The following is a 16,037-nucleotide window of genomic DNA, read 5'->3' on the forward strand; positions in this document are numbered from 1 at the left end:
CATTTTTTTTTTTCCTAAATGTAAAGAGGTTAGAGTCTGGCCATGCAGAGGGCAGGAGTGAGTGCCTGGCAGGTAGAGTTGTTGTAGGGACAGACCAGGCAAGGCACCGAAGATAGCAGGAAACAGTTTTTATTTGGCTGCAGCCAGGTTCAGAGGGTACAGCTTTTGCTATAATCAATCAATCCCTGAACCCCAAGTTCAGGAAGTTTCAGAGTTTTATACCCAGCATGTAAGGGGAGGGGCTCAGAAGTTCACAGTCTTCAGAAGTTCAAAAAAGCAGCTTTTCTTTCACTGTTTTGGGCAAGTTAACCCTTCAAGGACAACACCTGAGTAAGGAGAGCTTCTTCTCTCCTTCTTTCCTCCCCTGCCAGCTGTTACCATGGAGCCCAATTGTAACTTATCTTAAAAATGTAGACATCTCTGTGAAGCCCAGCTCAAGGCCAGAGCCTTGTTTGCACATTTCTACAAAGTACTATACTGGATATGTTTGTGAAAACCTAGTAAGGGGGTATTCAGCACCTGGAGTGCTGGTATCTTCCTGGCTAGTGGCCAAGTAAAACAGAGAGACACAAAAATAGGAAGTTTATCTACATTGGACTCTTTCGCAGAGACTTTTCTGCTGACAGTCCTAAAATCAGCCATGGTGAAGAGGGCTTTTCTGTGAAGAAAGGGGGTGCCACTTCAGAGTCAGGCTGCTTCTGCCCTTGCCCAGCATCCTCCCCACCCATCTCTACTGGACTAAGGATAAGCGGGGAACCTGTGGATGTTCACTCCATCCAAGCAGGTGCAGTGATGTTCCTTAAAGTGACTGGTGGCATGAGCTGGTTTCTACCAGAGAGACAGAGCTGTCGGTCTCTCATTGAACTTGTGGGCAGTTAAGTAAAGCAGACAGGTGTCCAGGTACTTAGAAGCATCTGTGCTCAAATGATTCCTCTAGACCTTGACCTTAGGTACATTTTATTCTTCCTTTACTATGAATGCTGCCTTCTTCCACGTCCTGGGGCTAGTGCGTCAGTGCTCACATCCTAGCATGACCCAACTGCATTATGCAGAGGTTGAGGCTCAGCCTGTGACCTGGCTACATCAGTGGTCACCCATGTCATGTTTTACCAAGAAGCTGAGAAAGGAGGACAATAACCTAAAATCAGGGCTGTAGGGATAAAGGACTGCCCACTTCAATAGAACTATAACTGTGATTTTTCAAATATGAGAAAAGTGTCCAGGTCAGCCAGAACAGCAAGATCTGGGATGGGTAACAGGGACCAGCTCAGGACTCCAAGCTAGATCCTAGGAGTCAGATTCTGGGTCCTGCTGTCACAGGGATGGCCACAAGTCAAGGACAGTTTAAATATATTTGTGCATATTAATCATTTTTTTGGTGGGGAAAAATGACAATTTCACTCTTAAGGGATTTTGTCTCTTGGGCTTTCAATTCCAGCTCTGTCTGCCCCACTTAGATCCCATCCAACATTCCCAACTTCGTGTGCCCAAAGGAAACTGCTGATTGTGTCCAACTCAGTTCCATGGCTCACCTCTCTGGCTCGAGACTCCCAATTCAACACTCAGACAATACATAAATGGTGTGTGCATGGGCCCAATGCTCTCAGCCACCCATGGGTTTGGAGGTGTGGGGGACAAACAAACCTCTTTGTGTCGTACACACCAGAGAACCGGGTGGCACTCCTGAGATATGGTGGGAATATATTCCAGACTAAGAAGAGAATTTAGCCGCCACTTGGAGGGGGCTTTTGTGGTTTACAGTTGTCACAAAATACCTGTATTCCCTGGGTCTTTTATCCCCTGGCTTGCAGTGGAGAGGGTTGAAGCCAAGTTAAGGGACATGCCCAAGTTCTCATGACTGCGGTGGATTTGGAATTCCAGTCCAGAGCATGGAATTTCCCAGCCTGCACTCCTCCCAGTAGACCAGTCTCTACTGATGATTTCTGGTCACTCATCCCCGTGGAAGGTTGCATGAAGGCAGCTGTGGGGACCTGGTGTCTGTGACTAGAACATGCTACCTGTTTGACTCCTTTGCCTCGATGTTAATATTTATCATTTACAGCCAGTCCCTGCCCCCTTTCAAAGGTGAACACCGTAAAATTTATGACAGGTTCACTATCAGATCCCAGAGGAGCACAAAAGCAGCAGGAATCATCCCAGCCCATCTATCTGTAGAAGGAAGTCATTCGCCCGGAGGCCTGAGACACCTGGAGCATTCTGGAATGGGGCTGCGGCTGGGTGTGTTCCTCACGGGGCTGCTGCTGCTGCTGCTGCTGGGGCAAGGTAAGTGTGCCTTCTGCTCAGAGACAGCTGATACCTCAGCCCTGTTGGTGTCCTCTATTGCGTAGGCATGGTGTGTGCGAGCATAGTGTCTTTTTGATGAGACAAAGCACAAAAGGAAGAGTTCAAACACAACAAGGCTGTTTGGCCTCTTGTTGGGTGGGAGGTGCACCTATCTGCAAAGTGACCCAGGGTTAGGTGCCCCAGAGGCTGTAGGATGATATATGCAGGTAAGAAACGCAGCCAGGCTGCAGCGCCATGGTGGGCGACTGTGTAGAGTCACGGAGGCCTGTATCCTAGCTCTTTGTGCCGTATGGCCTTGGGCCAGTTCTTCTACTCCCCGACCTTGATTTTTTCCCGTCCTTAAAATGTAAGTACCACTAGTAACGATGCTTTGATCATGACTATTACTATTTATGGGCTTCGTTTACTGCTGAAAGGATACAGGAAGAGAGATCAGGATGACAAATTCTAGGAAACAGCCTATTGAGCTTCCACAGAGCTGTGTGGGCTGCAGGCTGGGTCGGCCTTCCCCCTGGTATCAGAAGCAATGGTGCCTCCAGCCTCTCCTCCCTGTCTCTGATCCTTCCTTGGTTTAGGAAGGTAGACTCTTTCAACTCTTGGGCCCTTAAACATGACCTTTCAAACTCTCAAGCTGAGATGCCTGGGCGTGGAGCAGGAAGGCCCTTGTCCTTGAGCCCCCAGAGGTAAAGGGGGTCTGGGGCAGAGACCTGGCCTTCAAGCCAGTTCCTCACCAGCCTCAGGGATGAACAGTGCTGCTCTATGGGCTGCTGCATTTCCCGATTACTGAGGAAGCTAAGGAGTTTGGTTTTTTTTTTTTTCCATGCTTTTCAAGCATTAAATTCCTCTTTTCTTTAAGTCTTTCCCCCAGTTTTCTTTAGGTGAGTCTTTTTCCATTGACTTTTAGAAGTTCCCCTTGTGTGCTCTGGAATAGGTTCTTTTTTTTGTTTGTTTGTTTGTTTTCTTTCTTTTTCTTTTTTGTGGTGCTGGGGATTGAACCCAGGGCCTTGTGCATGCAAGGCAGGCACTCTACCAATTGAGCTATATCCTCAGCCCATGAACTGGTTCTTTGGTGGTGATATATGTATGGCAAATATCTTATCCCACTCCAAAGTGGTCTTTCCATTATCTTTTTTTTTGGGGGGGTTAATTTTTTAGCTAGGTATATATCTTTGTTTTTAAATTTATATATTAGTTCTAGTCAGTAATACATGACAGTAGAAAGCTCTTTGTTTGATTCATTGTACACAAATGATGCAGAATTTTTCACTTTTGTGGTTGTGCATGAAGTAGAGTCACACCATTTGTGCAATGGTACATGTGTCTAGGGTAATGATGTCTGTCTCATTCCACTGTCTTTCCTACCTCTTTGCCCCCTCCCTTCTCCCCTTTGTCCCATTCAGAGTTTCTCCACTCATCCCACGTCCCTCCCATAAGGATTAGCATTCACTTATCAGAGAAAACATTCGGTCCCTGGTTTTTTGAGATTGGCTTATTTTGCTTAGCATGATATTCTCCAACTCTATCCATTTACCTGAAAATGCCTTAAGTTTATTCTCTTTTAATGATGAGTAATATTCCATTGTGTATATATAACATAGTTTCTTTATTCATTATTCTATTGAAAAGATAGAAAAATGGTGGGCAAAATTCTCAATTTTGTGAAAGTAAGTCAAAACCACCCAAACGAGAACAAACAGAGGCTATTTATTCAGAGCTTGATAGAGTGAGCTACCATAATTTACCCTTGGAGACCCAAAGACAGACTGGGGAGTAGGAAAGCTTTGTGTCTGTTGATTGCAGGCTGGTGGGGCAGGGACACGGGAGGCTAGGGGCATGGGTTGGCATCTTGGGGAGCATATTTGGCTTTCTCTGGTTGGTCCTGAGATGGAAGCAGGAATGAAACATCCAGAACAGGGCAATTGTTAACCGAGCCCTGACCATCTGGGCTGATGGCTGCAGAGGTCATGGTGGCCCCTGGGCCAGTTAGGGCAGATCACAATTCAGAATTCTATACCATATGTGGCCTGGCCATTTTCTGTATATTCTGTGTTGATTCCTAGATATTTAAATTTGTAATGTTTTCCCTTATGGTCTGTGCTCTTTGTGTCTTAAATTATTTAAGAACTCCTGTGGGGGCATCTTTTGCAACTCAAGAGGCTGAGGCAGGAGAATTGCAAGTTTGAGGTCAGCCTCAGAAGCAAGAACCTCAGCAACTAGTGAGAATGTCTCAATGCAAAAAGTTAAAAAGGGCTGGGAATGTGGCTCAGTGGTAGAGAACCCCTGGGTTGAAATCTCCAATACCTAAAACAAAAAAGTCTCTCTTACACTCTTTTACTGACTCCACCCCCAGCTCTTTCCCACAGCTCTGAAGAGCCACCTCTGTCACAGGTGAAGGATTCCCTATGACTCCATGTGTTTCAGAGACCCTCTTTTGCTTGGTTACCCCATTTTTCTATCCCTGGGCCAGTAAAACTTCGTTTTAATTCTGTAGTTTCATAGTAAGTTTTGTTATTTGACAAAATAAGCCTTTGGAAGTTTCTTGGCTTTGAATTTCCATATAAATTTAACTATCAGCTTGACAATTTCTACCAAAGAAAAATCTATTCGGATTTTGACAGAGATTGCTTTGAATTCCATGAATCAAGTTGAGAAAACAGATTTTTATGACAGTGAGTCTTGCCGACCACGATCAAGCATTTAGATCTTGAGTGCTTCTCAAAGTTTTCTCTGTGGAGGTCTTGCACATATTCTGTTAAATGTATTCCTAGGTATACATATTTTTATTGTATGGCAAATGGTTTTTTTATTTTTTTATTTTGAAAACATTTGCTATACATATATAGAAATTAAATAGATTTTTACATCTCAATTTTTGTATCCAACAAAATTCTTAGAAATTTTAACTTATTTTGCACATTCTTTAGGGTCTCCTATGCACACAATCCTGACAATAAAAGTTTTGCTGATTCCTTTTTAACCTGTATATCTCATTTCTATTTGTACTTTATTGTGCTGGCTGGTGCCTGGTCTGTACTTTTTCATAGAAGAGATGGTTGGAAGCATTTTTACCTTATTCCCAAGTTCAAAAAGAAAATGTTTAATTTATCATCAGTAGGTACGGTGTTTGCTCTAGGACTTTTTTTTTTTTTTTTTTTAAGATACTGTTTGACTAAAAAGCTTGTTCTCAGCAAAAGCAACAATCAGAGAGGTGAATAGAGAGCCTACATAAAGGGAGCAAATCTTTACCACAAGCATATCAATATAACACTAATATGTAGGATATATAAAGCACTCAAAAACCTTCACCTCCTCCAAAAAAAAAAAAAAAACAAATAGCTCAATCAATAAATAGGCTAAGGAACTGAACAGACACTTCTCAGAAGAGGATATACAATCAATCAACAAACATATGAAAAACTGTTCAACATCTCTAGCAATTAGAGAAATGCAAATCAAAACTACTCTAATATTTCATTTCACTCCAGTCAGAATGGCAGCTATAAAGAATACAAACAACAATAAGTGTTGGCAAGGATATGGGGGAAAAGGCACACTTGTACATTGCTGGTGGGACTGCAAATTGGCACAGCCAATCTGGAAAGCAGTATGGAGATTCCTTGGAAAACTGGGAATGGAACCACCATTTGACCCAGCTATCCCTCTCCTCAGTCTATACCCAAAGGACTTAAAAACAGCACACTACAAGGACACAGCCATATCAATGTTTATAGCAGCACAATTCACAATAGCTAAACCGTGGAACCAACCTAGATGCCCTTCAGTGGATGAATGGATAGGGAAACTTTGGTGTATATACACAATGGAATATTACTTAGAATTAAAAGAGAATAAAATCATGGCATTTGCAGGTAAATGGATGGAGTTGGTGAATATAACACTAAGTGAAGTAAGCCAATCCCAAAGGCCAAATGTTTTCTTTGATATGAGGATGCTGACTCATAATGGTGATGTAGGGGCAGCATGGGAGGAATGAAGGAACTTTAGGAACGAAGGCAAAGGAGAGGGAGGAAAAGGGAGGGGTTAAAGGGGTAGAAATGATGGTGGAATGAGTTAGACACATTACCCTACGTACATGTATGAAGACACCAATGGTGTGAAAATACTTTGTGTACAATCAGCGATTTGAAAAATTCTGCTCTATATGTGTAATTGAAATAAATTATATTCTGCCATCGTGCATAACAAATTAGAATAAGTAAATAATTTAATTTTTTAAAAAAGTTACTGTTTGAGTATTCCTAATCTGAAAATCCAAAGTCTGAAATGCTTCAAAATCGAACTTTCTGAGCATAGGACCATTTTGAATTTTGGAGTATTTCTGAACACAAATTGAATGCTCATCAGGCCCCAGCCATTTCAGAGAAGGGATGCTTGATCTGTACTCCTCATGAGACTAAGAAAGTTCTATTTTATTCCTAATTTGCAAAGAAAATTTTTGAAAGTTGTAAGTGAATGTTGAATTGTTGTCTGGTCCTTTTTTTTTTTTTTGTCATTTATTGGCTTGATTGTGTAATTTACTCCTCTGATCTGATAATGTACTGAGTTAATAGATTTTTATTTTTTTAACCCTTGGTTATTAGATTCATCAGAGACTACACATTGCATTTATTTATTATGTATCTTCAATCTCTTTAAATCTAGAATAGTTCTTTGTCCTTTTTATTTGTTACTTTCTTTTGTGTCTCTAAGAAATTAGGCTGTGGGCTGTGTGCACGTGTGTGTCCCTGCACCTTAAATTGAATCTGTCCAAATTCTTTCTTTCTTTCTTTTTTTTTTTTTTTTGTATTGGGAGTTTAACTCAGAGTCACTTTTTCTGACCTACATCCCCAGACCTTTTTTTTATTTTGAGATAGGGTCTTGCTAAATTGCTAAGGCTGGTCTCAAACTTTGATCCTCCTTTTCAGCCTCCCCAGTTGCTGAGATTACAGGCATGTTGCTAAAATATGATTAAACTCTTTTGGCAGAAATACAGCATAGATCATTTTGTGTCCTTTGTGTGCATTCAGGCAGGGAACACAGTGATGTTGGAGAATTCCCGCATTGGTGACATTAAATTTGAGTATTTGGCTAAGGTGGCTTCTGCCAAATTTCTTCCTTGTAAAGGTAGCTCCTGTCTTTGTGATTCATAAATTATCTGCAGAAGATCCTGTGAGCCCATGTAACTATCTTTTACCCAGGGGTTTTCCCATGGTTTTAGTATTCACTGATGTTTCTTGCTGAGTTATTACCAGAGTGAGTGTAAAATGGAGATTTTTTGTTTCTACTCTTCCCTCTGTCTTCTATTGTTAGTTGACTTTTCCCCAAAATGAGATTCCCTTCTCTTATAGGGGAGTTCAATTAAATATTTTTTGATGGAATCAATTTGTTTTTTTAAAGATAAAAACATATAGTATAGTAGTAAAAATAAGTGCACAATTTTAGTTATAATTATTATTTTTATACTATAATATAAAACATTTTATACTATAATATAAGGTGCATTTTCAGGCATATTATGAAGCAGTTAAAAGTGCAAGGTTGAACACTGCACATTGTATTCATTTCCTAGGGCTGCTGTAACAAATTACCACAGACTGAGAGACTTAAAATAGCAGAAAATTATTTTCTCATAGTTCTGGAGGCTTAAAGTTCAACATCAAGGAATTGACAAAGCCACACTCCCCCAAAGGCTCATGGGAAGGATGTCTCCTGGCCTTTTCCAACTTCTGGAGTCTGCTGACATCCCTTGGTTTGTAGATACTTCGTGCCATTCTGTGCATGCATGTCTATATGGCCACCTTCCCTTTGTGTGTCTCTTGTTTTTTAAACAAGTCTTTATTGGTGCATTATAGTTATGATTAATTATGGGATGCATAATAATTGTTGTCTTACATGAACACAATATAATTTGGTCAATTTTACTCCCCCAAACTCCCCTCTCGTTCCCCTCCTCTTTCTCTCTGGTCCCCTTCCTCTACTCTACTAAGTTGCTATTTTCTATTTTCATGTTTTATCTTTTTCATATGAAATGGGTTTAAGACTCTATTATTAATAATTGTGTTGTAATTTTCATTTTCTTTTCTATCATCATCATCACACACACTGGGGATTGAACCCAGAACCTTGCACATGCCAGGCAAGTGCTCTATCATGGAGTTGCATCCTCAGTCTTTTTTAAAAAAATTTATTTTGAGGCAAGTTCTCACTAAATTGCCCAAGCTGGTCTTGAACTCTCAATCCTCCTGCCTTAGCCTTCTGAGTAGCTGGCATTACAAGCATGCGCCACCCTTTTTGACTTCATTTTTCATGTTGATGCCCAAGTTATTATTGCAGATTTGGCCAGTAAGAGTCCCTTCAAGACTCCTCTGTGCTCAATTTTCAAGCACTTTTGAAATTCATGGAACAAGATATTCTAGGCTTAACTTCCTATTTCCTGTGAAAAATGGCTAACCTCATATTTTCCACAGCTGGAATTGACTTGTTTCTTCAAAGTTCCAATTGGTAAGGGATGTTGTTTAGCAACCAAGGTCTGCGTGCTAGGAATGTTTGTTGCTGCTGGAGTGTTGCTATGTCTAGGCCCTCTGGATGACAGAGCTTTGAAATATAGTTTTCCTAGGAAAAAAATACAGTGAATTTATACAGATATCTTTAGCTTCAGTCAGAATTAGTCTTTCTCATCTATTTCACCCATTTTGTGCCTATGTTGTCCTTCTGGAGAGCAAATCTAAGTTACAAAATGTATTGATGAATTTATTCATTTCCTAAATCCTATAATATACACAACATAATAGTGGAATTGTTATGAAAATAGCACCATAACAATTCTGGACAAATGAAGGTCAGGATTTCTTTGCTGTTCTTTTGTCCTTAGAACCCAGCATACTTGGGGTGTCTAATAGAAATACTGTGTGCAAAATCACTTGGATTGCATCTTTTATTCCCCTCTATGTTATAACTTTGTAATTGACATGTTAAACTTATCTGTTTATATTCAGTTTAATGTTTCTTGTTGATTTCACTTTATTTTTTTAATATGTAAATGTTAACATGATTCCAAAGTGAAAATTATAAGAAAAGGTAGACTCAAAGAAATTCTGTCCCCTTATTTAGTCTTTTCATTCCATTTTACCACCCTGTAGGTAACCAATTTCACTAGTTCCATATCTTCTGTTTTTTGAAAACATGTGTTCTTATTTTTCTTTATCTTAAAAGATAACCTATTGTATATGTTTTTGCCACTTGATTTTTTTCCGCTTAACTATATATCATGAAGTCAACTGTCTAAGTTCAGAGATCTTTAATTTTTTCCAACTCGAGAATATTCTATCATATATATTCCACCAGTCTCCTGATATGGAGGTTTGGGTTGTTTCTAATATTTTTGTTATTATGAATAACGCTGTCGTGGACAATATTATACTATGTCTCTTTCGTGTTTTTGGAAACATAGCTTAGGATAAATTCCCAGAACTGGGGATTTCTGGGTCAAAGGATAAACACACATACAATTTTGTTAGTTATTATTAAATTTTACTTCTTAAGGATTATATCATTTTTGTATCTACACCAAATATATATATATATAAATGCCATTTTTCTGTGAGGGATTTGTGGCTCAGCAGTAGAGCGCTTGCCTAGCACATGCAAGATGCTGGGTTCGATCCTCAGTACCACATAAAAAATAAATAAATAAAACAAAGGTATTGTGTTCAACTACAACTGAAAACATTTTTTTTAAAAAAATGCCATTTTTCTACAACCTGATAAGTGTGTGTCTAGGCCTTAGAATTTTGGTAAATATCACAGACGAGAAATGATATTTTAATTTTTCTTACAAAAGAAGTTGAATATGTTTTCATATTTCTAATGACTGTAGTCTCAGTGTTCCCGAAAGCAATGGGAAATGAGTATTTTCTTATTCAGGCAGATGATGGCCTTTGGGAGTGATACATAAATGCATATATAATGTGTGGTCACATTAAGGAAGTAGTCATAAGTTTCCATTTCATTGGGTATTACCCAGAAATCAATATTAAATTTGCAACAGTATTTTCAGCATCTATGAAAATAATCAAGTGTGATTCTTTCCCCTTAGATTTACTATTATGTTAAATTATATTAATAGATTTGATCCAACTATATGTTTCTAGTTAGACTCAAGTTGATCATGGTATGTTTTACTTTTACATATTGCTGAACTTTGCTAACATTTGCTTAGAATTTTTTTTCTTATGTGCTCATGAATGAGATTGAATTTTAATTTTTTTTTATCCCACTGACCTTCTGGATGTTGGTTTCAGTGTTATAAATTCTCATAAAATGAATTTGGAAATGTTCCTATTCTATTTTCTGGAATAGTATGTAATAAGAATGGGACTTTCCCCTCTAATGTTTAGTAATATTATTTTTGGTAGATTTTTTATTGACTACCGAGTCCATTTTTTAATGGTTATAGAATTAGTCATATATTCTATTATTTCTTTTTAAATCAGCTTTGGAAAGTTTTATTCTAAGAGTATGTCCACTTTAAGTAGATTTTTAAAAAATTGGCATACAATTTGTGTATGATATTCTGTTACTATCTCTTCAATATCTGCAGGTTTTACAGTTATGTGCCCCTCCAACACAACTGGTTATTTGGGACTTTTTCCTTTTCCTTTTTGTCCTTTATTGGCAGGGGATTGGAGATTGAACCCAGAATCTTATGCCTGCTGAGCACACACTTTACCTCTGAGCTACACCCCCAAGCTCCTTTTTCTGTGATTCATGTTATCAGAAGTTTTTCAACTTTGTCAAGATTTTTAAGGAGCTAAGTTTTTATTTAGTTGATTGTTGTATGTCAGAGTTATCTTTTGCTGCATAGCAAATTGCACTAAATCTTGGAGACTTACAGCAGCAACCTTTGTATTTACTCACAATTCAGCAGAGACATTTGGTCCCTGTTTCCCCATAGTGTCATTCGGAATTAACTTGGAGGGGGACATGTTTGGGGACATTGTGGTGTCTTGGTGCTCCTCCACACAGTCTCAACTTCTTTACATGGAGACTCCAAAAGAGCACAAATAGATTCCACAGGCTTTCTAATGCTTAGGTCCCAAAGTCATTTCTGTTGGTCAATACAAGTTTCAAGGCCAACACAGATTCTATGGGAAGGAAATAGACGTCACAGCTTGATGGGAGGAGTTACAAGTTTCATCACCAAAGGCCAGTCCTTGCACAGGAGAGGAAATGCCATGGTCCTCTTTGGAAAAACATACCACAGTCTATATTGCATGTTTGTTTCTGAGTTTATCAATTTCTGAGTTTATCTTGCTTGGCATTTGTAGTGTATCCTGGATCTTTGGCTTCACACCTTCATCAGTTTTGAAGAATTCTTGGTCAGTAGTTCTTGAATTGTTGCCTCTATTCCACTAATTCTGTTTTGGAGGCAATGCTGATAAAAATGTTTTTTGTTTGGCTTTTTCATGTACAATGTCTTTTATCCTCTCTTCCAACGTAACCATCTTTTTCTATACACATTCTAAGTAATTTATTATGATACATTTAATTTATTCATTCGTTTTCAGTTATGTCTAACTTGCTATTAAAGCTGATCATTGAAGATTTTGAGAATTGGTAATTTCATTTTTCACATTTACACTTAGTTCTTTACCAAATTTACAATTTTTATGTAATTTGGCTTTCTATAAAAACCTCAAGTATAAATTGTTTTTATTTATTTTTTTTAAAGTAATAACAGTTTTAATAAGGATACAAGTCAAAAAACATGCAAAAACCAACAGATTCTTACATGCCAGCAATAGATAGATAACAAACTCGTAATATTTTCTCATTGCAAAATGCAATGAAAATTGTAATTACTTAGAGATGAATTTAACAAGTAATGTGTAATACTCACATTTAAAGAATTACAAAATTTTACTAACAAAAGAATAAACAAGTGAGTGAATGAAAACAGTTATTTTCCCTTGAGGGAAAACAAAATACTGTAAATGTTTCAATTCTGCCTAAATTAATTTATGGCTATAATGTAATTCTCATCAACAATCTATTAAGATTGTATAAATTGTTTTTAAACCATAGCCATTTTATAGTTTTTGTCTGGTAATTTCAGCACCCACTTTTTTTAATATTTTTTTTTTTAGTTTTAGGTGGACACAATATTTTTATTTTATTTTTATGTGGTGCTGAGAATCGAACCAGTGCCTCACACATGCTAGGCGAGCGCGCTACCACTTGAGCCACATCCCCCAGCCCTCAGCACCCACTTTTTGTGATCTGTTTGAGCTTTGTTTTTCTCTCCTGCTACTTCTTGCACATGGATATCTTTTTTTCTTTATGTGCTTGATTACTTTTTATTGTATGCTACTCAGACTTCTTAAAAGTTTATTTGTGAGGGCTGGGGATGTGGCTCAAGCAGTAGCGCACTCGCCTGGCATGCGTGCGGCCCGGGTTCAATCCTCAGCACCATATACAAACAAAGATGTTGTACCCACCGAAAACTAGAAAAAATAAATATTAAAATTCTCTCTCTCTCTCTCTTTAAAAAAAAAACAAAACAAAGTTTATTTGTGAGATTCTTTGAAGCCTAGAATGAAGGTAACAATCTTCAAAGAGAACATAAATGTTCATTCTGTTGGGCACTGGGGACATTATCAATCAAGGATGACTTCAAACTAGATTCATTGTGTGAGGTTCCCTAGAACAATCAAGTCCCATGCTAAGCACTTACTTACAATTGTCCCAGGACAACCCCACCCCTAACAGTCATGTGTCCACGATGCACAAGTTCCTCATATAAAATGCATAGTATTTGTGTATTCCCATGCCCTGTATATTTTAAGTCATCTCTTGAGAACTTAATACCTAGTTTAATATAAATAGCTATGATACTATTATGGATGGAAAAGGAAAACATCTGTTATGTGTTCAATATAGATGCATTTTTATTCAAATATTATCAATCTGCAGTCGGTTGAACCTGTGGGTACAGAATGCACAGGTGCAGAGAGCTGATTATGTACCAGCTCCCATGACCCCCATTCTACAGATGAGAAAACTGAGAAGTTAGGTGACTTGTACAAGATCATCCAGCTAGTAAGTAATGGAGCCTGAATTCAGTTCCAAGTCTGAGTCTAGAGCCAGGGCCATTTGCCAGCCCTCTGTGTGACAATAGAGCCCAAGGGAGGAAAGAACCAAAACTGAACTTCTGTTTAAATATCAAAGTAGACTCAAGAAACAAAACATACGAAAACAGATTCCTACTTTCAAAATTTCAGCTTGTAAAACAGAAAGAGCATTATCTCCAAACTGCAGTTGGCAAAAGCAAGTTGGCAAGGAATCACTGTATCCAATAAAATACAATTTTTTTTTTGCTAGAATTTCATTTTCCTCGAGTGGGTCAGAAGTTCCCCAGGAGATTGCTGTGCCTGTGAATAAAAACTCGTTGCCTTGGTAACGCACCCATGACAGGCCTGTCAATGTGAAGCCAGGAGTGGGAGAGGGATGAACTCATTGTGAGAGCAAAGAAATACCTTTTCCCTACTAAAGCAGGTAAAAGAGGTTTCATGTTTGTTTTGCAAGAACTCGGAGTCCTACCTGGAATTTGGCTTCTCTCCCTCTAGGAATACTGTCTTTCTAAATAAGAATGCAGAGGCATGTCAGAGAACTTTTGGTGGCTCAAGAATTTCAGATTATTGATGCAAGAGGGAAGGGCACCTGCTAGGTCACCTGTGTGGCTGGAACTCAGGTGTCATGTCAGGCTCTCTACATCACATGCCTTGATCCCTACCCCACCTCCTCTGCATTGACCTCCAAATGCATGCCCTCAGCAGTCAGCACAGGTTTGGGATTTTCTGTGGGGTCTCAGGAGCTCTGCTTTCCCAAAATGTCATCTGTGCCTTACAGATTTCTAGGACTTCCCTGTCAATCATCCTTTTCCTCAAGTTGTGGTTTCGCTGCTGTCAATTAGCTGAGCACCCTTCGAAGGACACAAGTTGGGCTGAGCCTGACTGGCAGACACTAACCCAACTCTGAGGAACCCTCTGGGGACAGAGAATGGATCTGCAGAAAGCCACTGGAGAAGAATTAAGCACCCAAATAGGTGCAAGTCGCTGTGATAGGAGTCACTGGGTCTCAGAAACCAACCGAGGGATGGATGTGGGCTGGAGAATTCCCAAGAGGGAGGTGAACTTCTTGAGTGCTGCAGATAGAATGATTAAAATAAACCCGGAGGGCGGGCAAGGGGAGGGAGCCACGCACCCAGAGGGGGAGTGGGGCTCCCCACAGGCTGAGGAGCAGGGAGCAAGCTGGCTGGACTAGAGCAGGGCTTGGCTTAAGGGGGAGTGAAGAGATGGATTCTGTGAGATGTTGACATCTCAGCACAAGGAGAATAATATGATCAGAGTGTCTTTGGGCTTAAAAAGACTTCCAAAATGATTTAAGCTTGATCTTTTATTTTATAGTTATAAAATAAAGGTTGAATGACTGACCCAAGGTCACACGGCTGGCCTAGAGTTTTTAGATTTGCTGTAGTGGGCAGTGGGGAGCTATTCAGAGCTCTTGAGCTGGGGAGTGACATGATATAAGTGGTATTTTAAGCAAGATGAGTCTGCCAGCTTCAGACTTAAAAGGTCATATGTTGGAAGAGATGACAAACTGGTGAAGGGAGGCCTCCCGCAGGCCAGGCAAGTCCTCTACCCCCGAGTGACATTCCAGCATCCAGCAGGCAGTTTGCTGGGCTCTGGGAAAGGCCAGTGTGTTTCTCCTGCCTCAGGTCACCATTTCCTTGGTAGGAACAGTGGTGCAAGGCTTCTTTCTTGCTACAACCTCCCATTTGTTTTCTGGGACAACGTCCTGATGGCGAGACCATGAGGCCCCCTCATAGTTCCCTGAGATTCCTTTTCTCTTGGGGGCTTCTGGATCATCGCCCCTGCTTTTATCCAGCCTTGGCCTGCAGTGGCTGAGGCAGAGATGGAGCAGGGGGTGGTTATGGAGGAACTTTGAATAGGAGGAGGCAGAACTCTGGAACCTGCCCTGGCAAAGGACTGCTTGCTCATTGTCACCATGAGACTTGGATCTGGGTCTGCCTCAACTGTCCCCCTAAAAAAGTTGAAAAGGTAAATCAACCTCAAGGGCAAAACTGCTGGTCAACTTTGGATATGCCCTCTCCTGTCGGGACTGCCTCCTCTTTGGGGCCCAGGAGGTATGGTGTTGGATATGGAGTGGGCACCAGGGGATGGAGACGAAGGCCCCACTCACTGGTCTCTTTAGAGGATGGATCCTGGAATGGGTGAAAGTGTCTGCCTTTGGCCACTGTTGCAGGACACAATGTTCAGAGAACGGTGGGCTTGGGATTTTTCAAACTATCTCTTATGGTCTTTGTAATTTCCCCAGACTACATGTTGAGGCTATCCACAGGTCGTGACATTGTTAATTCTCGATCATTCTTAGTTAACCTGGATTGACAGTTGAAAATACTGGTCTCATAGACATAGCACAGAAAACATTTCCCACACGCTGGCAACTCGGGGTGGACGACCAGACTTCCTATAACTTCCTTCAAAAAAGACTGTGGTCTCCAGGAAGGCATACCCCAGACTAGGTTAAAGAGAATGAGTTCCATCCGTGTTCTGTTAGCAACTTCCCAGTGGGCTGGGCACATTTGCTAGCCTCTCTGGATCTCAGTTTTCTGAGGCAGCAAAAAAGGTAGTCTCAGAGGCCTGCCCCGTCAG

General features: G+C 40.0%; 1 protein-coding gene across 1 annotated transcript in view; it reads left to right on the forward strand.

Moving 5' to 3' along the window:
* Positions 1-2,222: 2,222 nt before the first annotated feature.
* Positions 2,223-16,037, forward strand: part of Plb1 (phospholipase B1) — a 119,702-nt gene continuing 105,887 nt past the window's right edge. The window contains exon 1 of the mRNA XM_077105234.1: positions 2,223-2,283. Coding sequence (XP_076961349.1) covers positions 2,223-2,283 — 61 coding nt within the window. The remainder of the gene's footprint in view (positions 2,284-16,037) is intronic.

This window comes from Callospermophilus lateralis, chromosome 14 (assembly GCF_048772815.1).
Source record: "Callospermophilus lateralis isolate mCalLat2 chromosome 14, mCalLat2.hap1, whole genome shotgun sequence".
Taxonomy (NCBI): Eukaryota; Metazoa; Chordata; class Mammalia; order Rodentia; family Sciuridae; genus Callospermophilus; species Callospermophilus lateralis.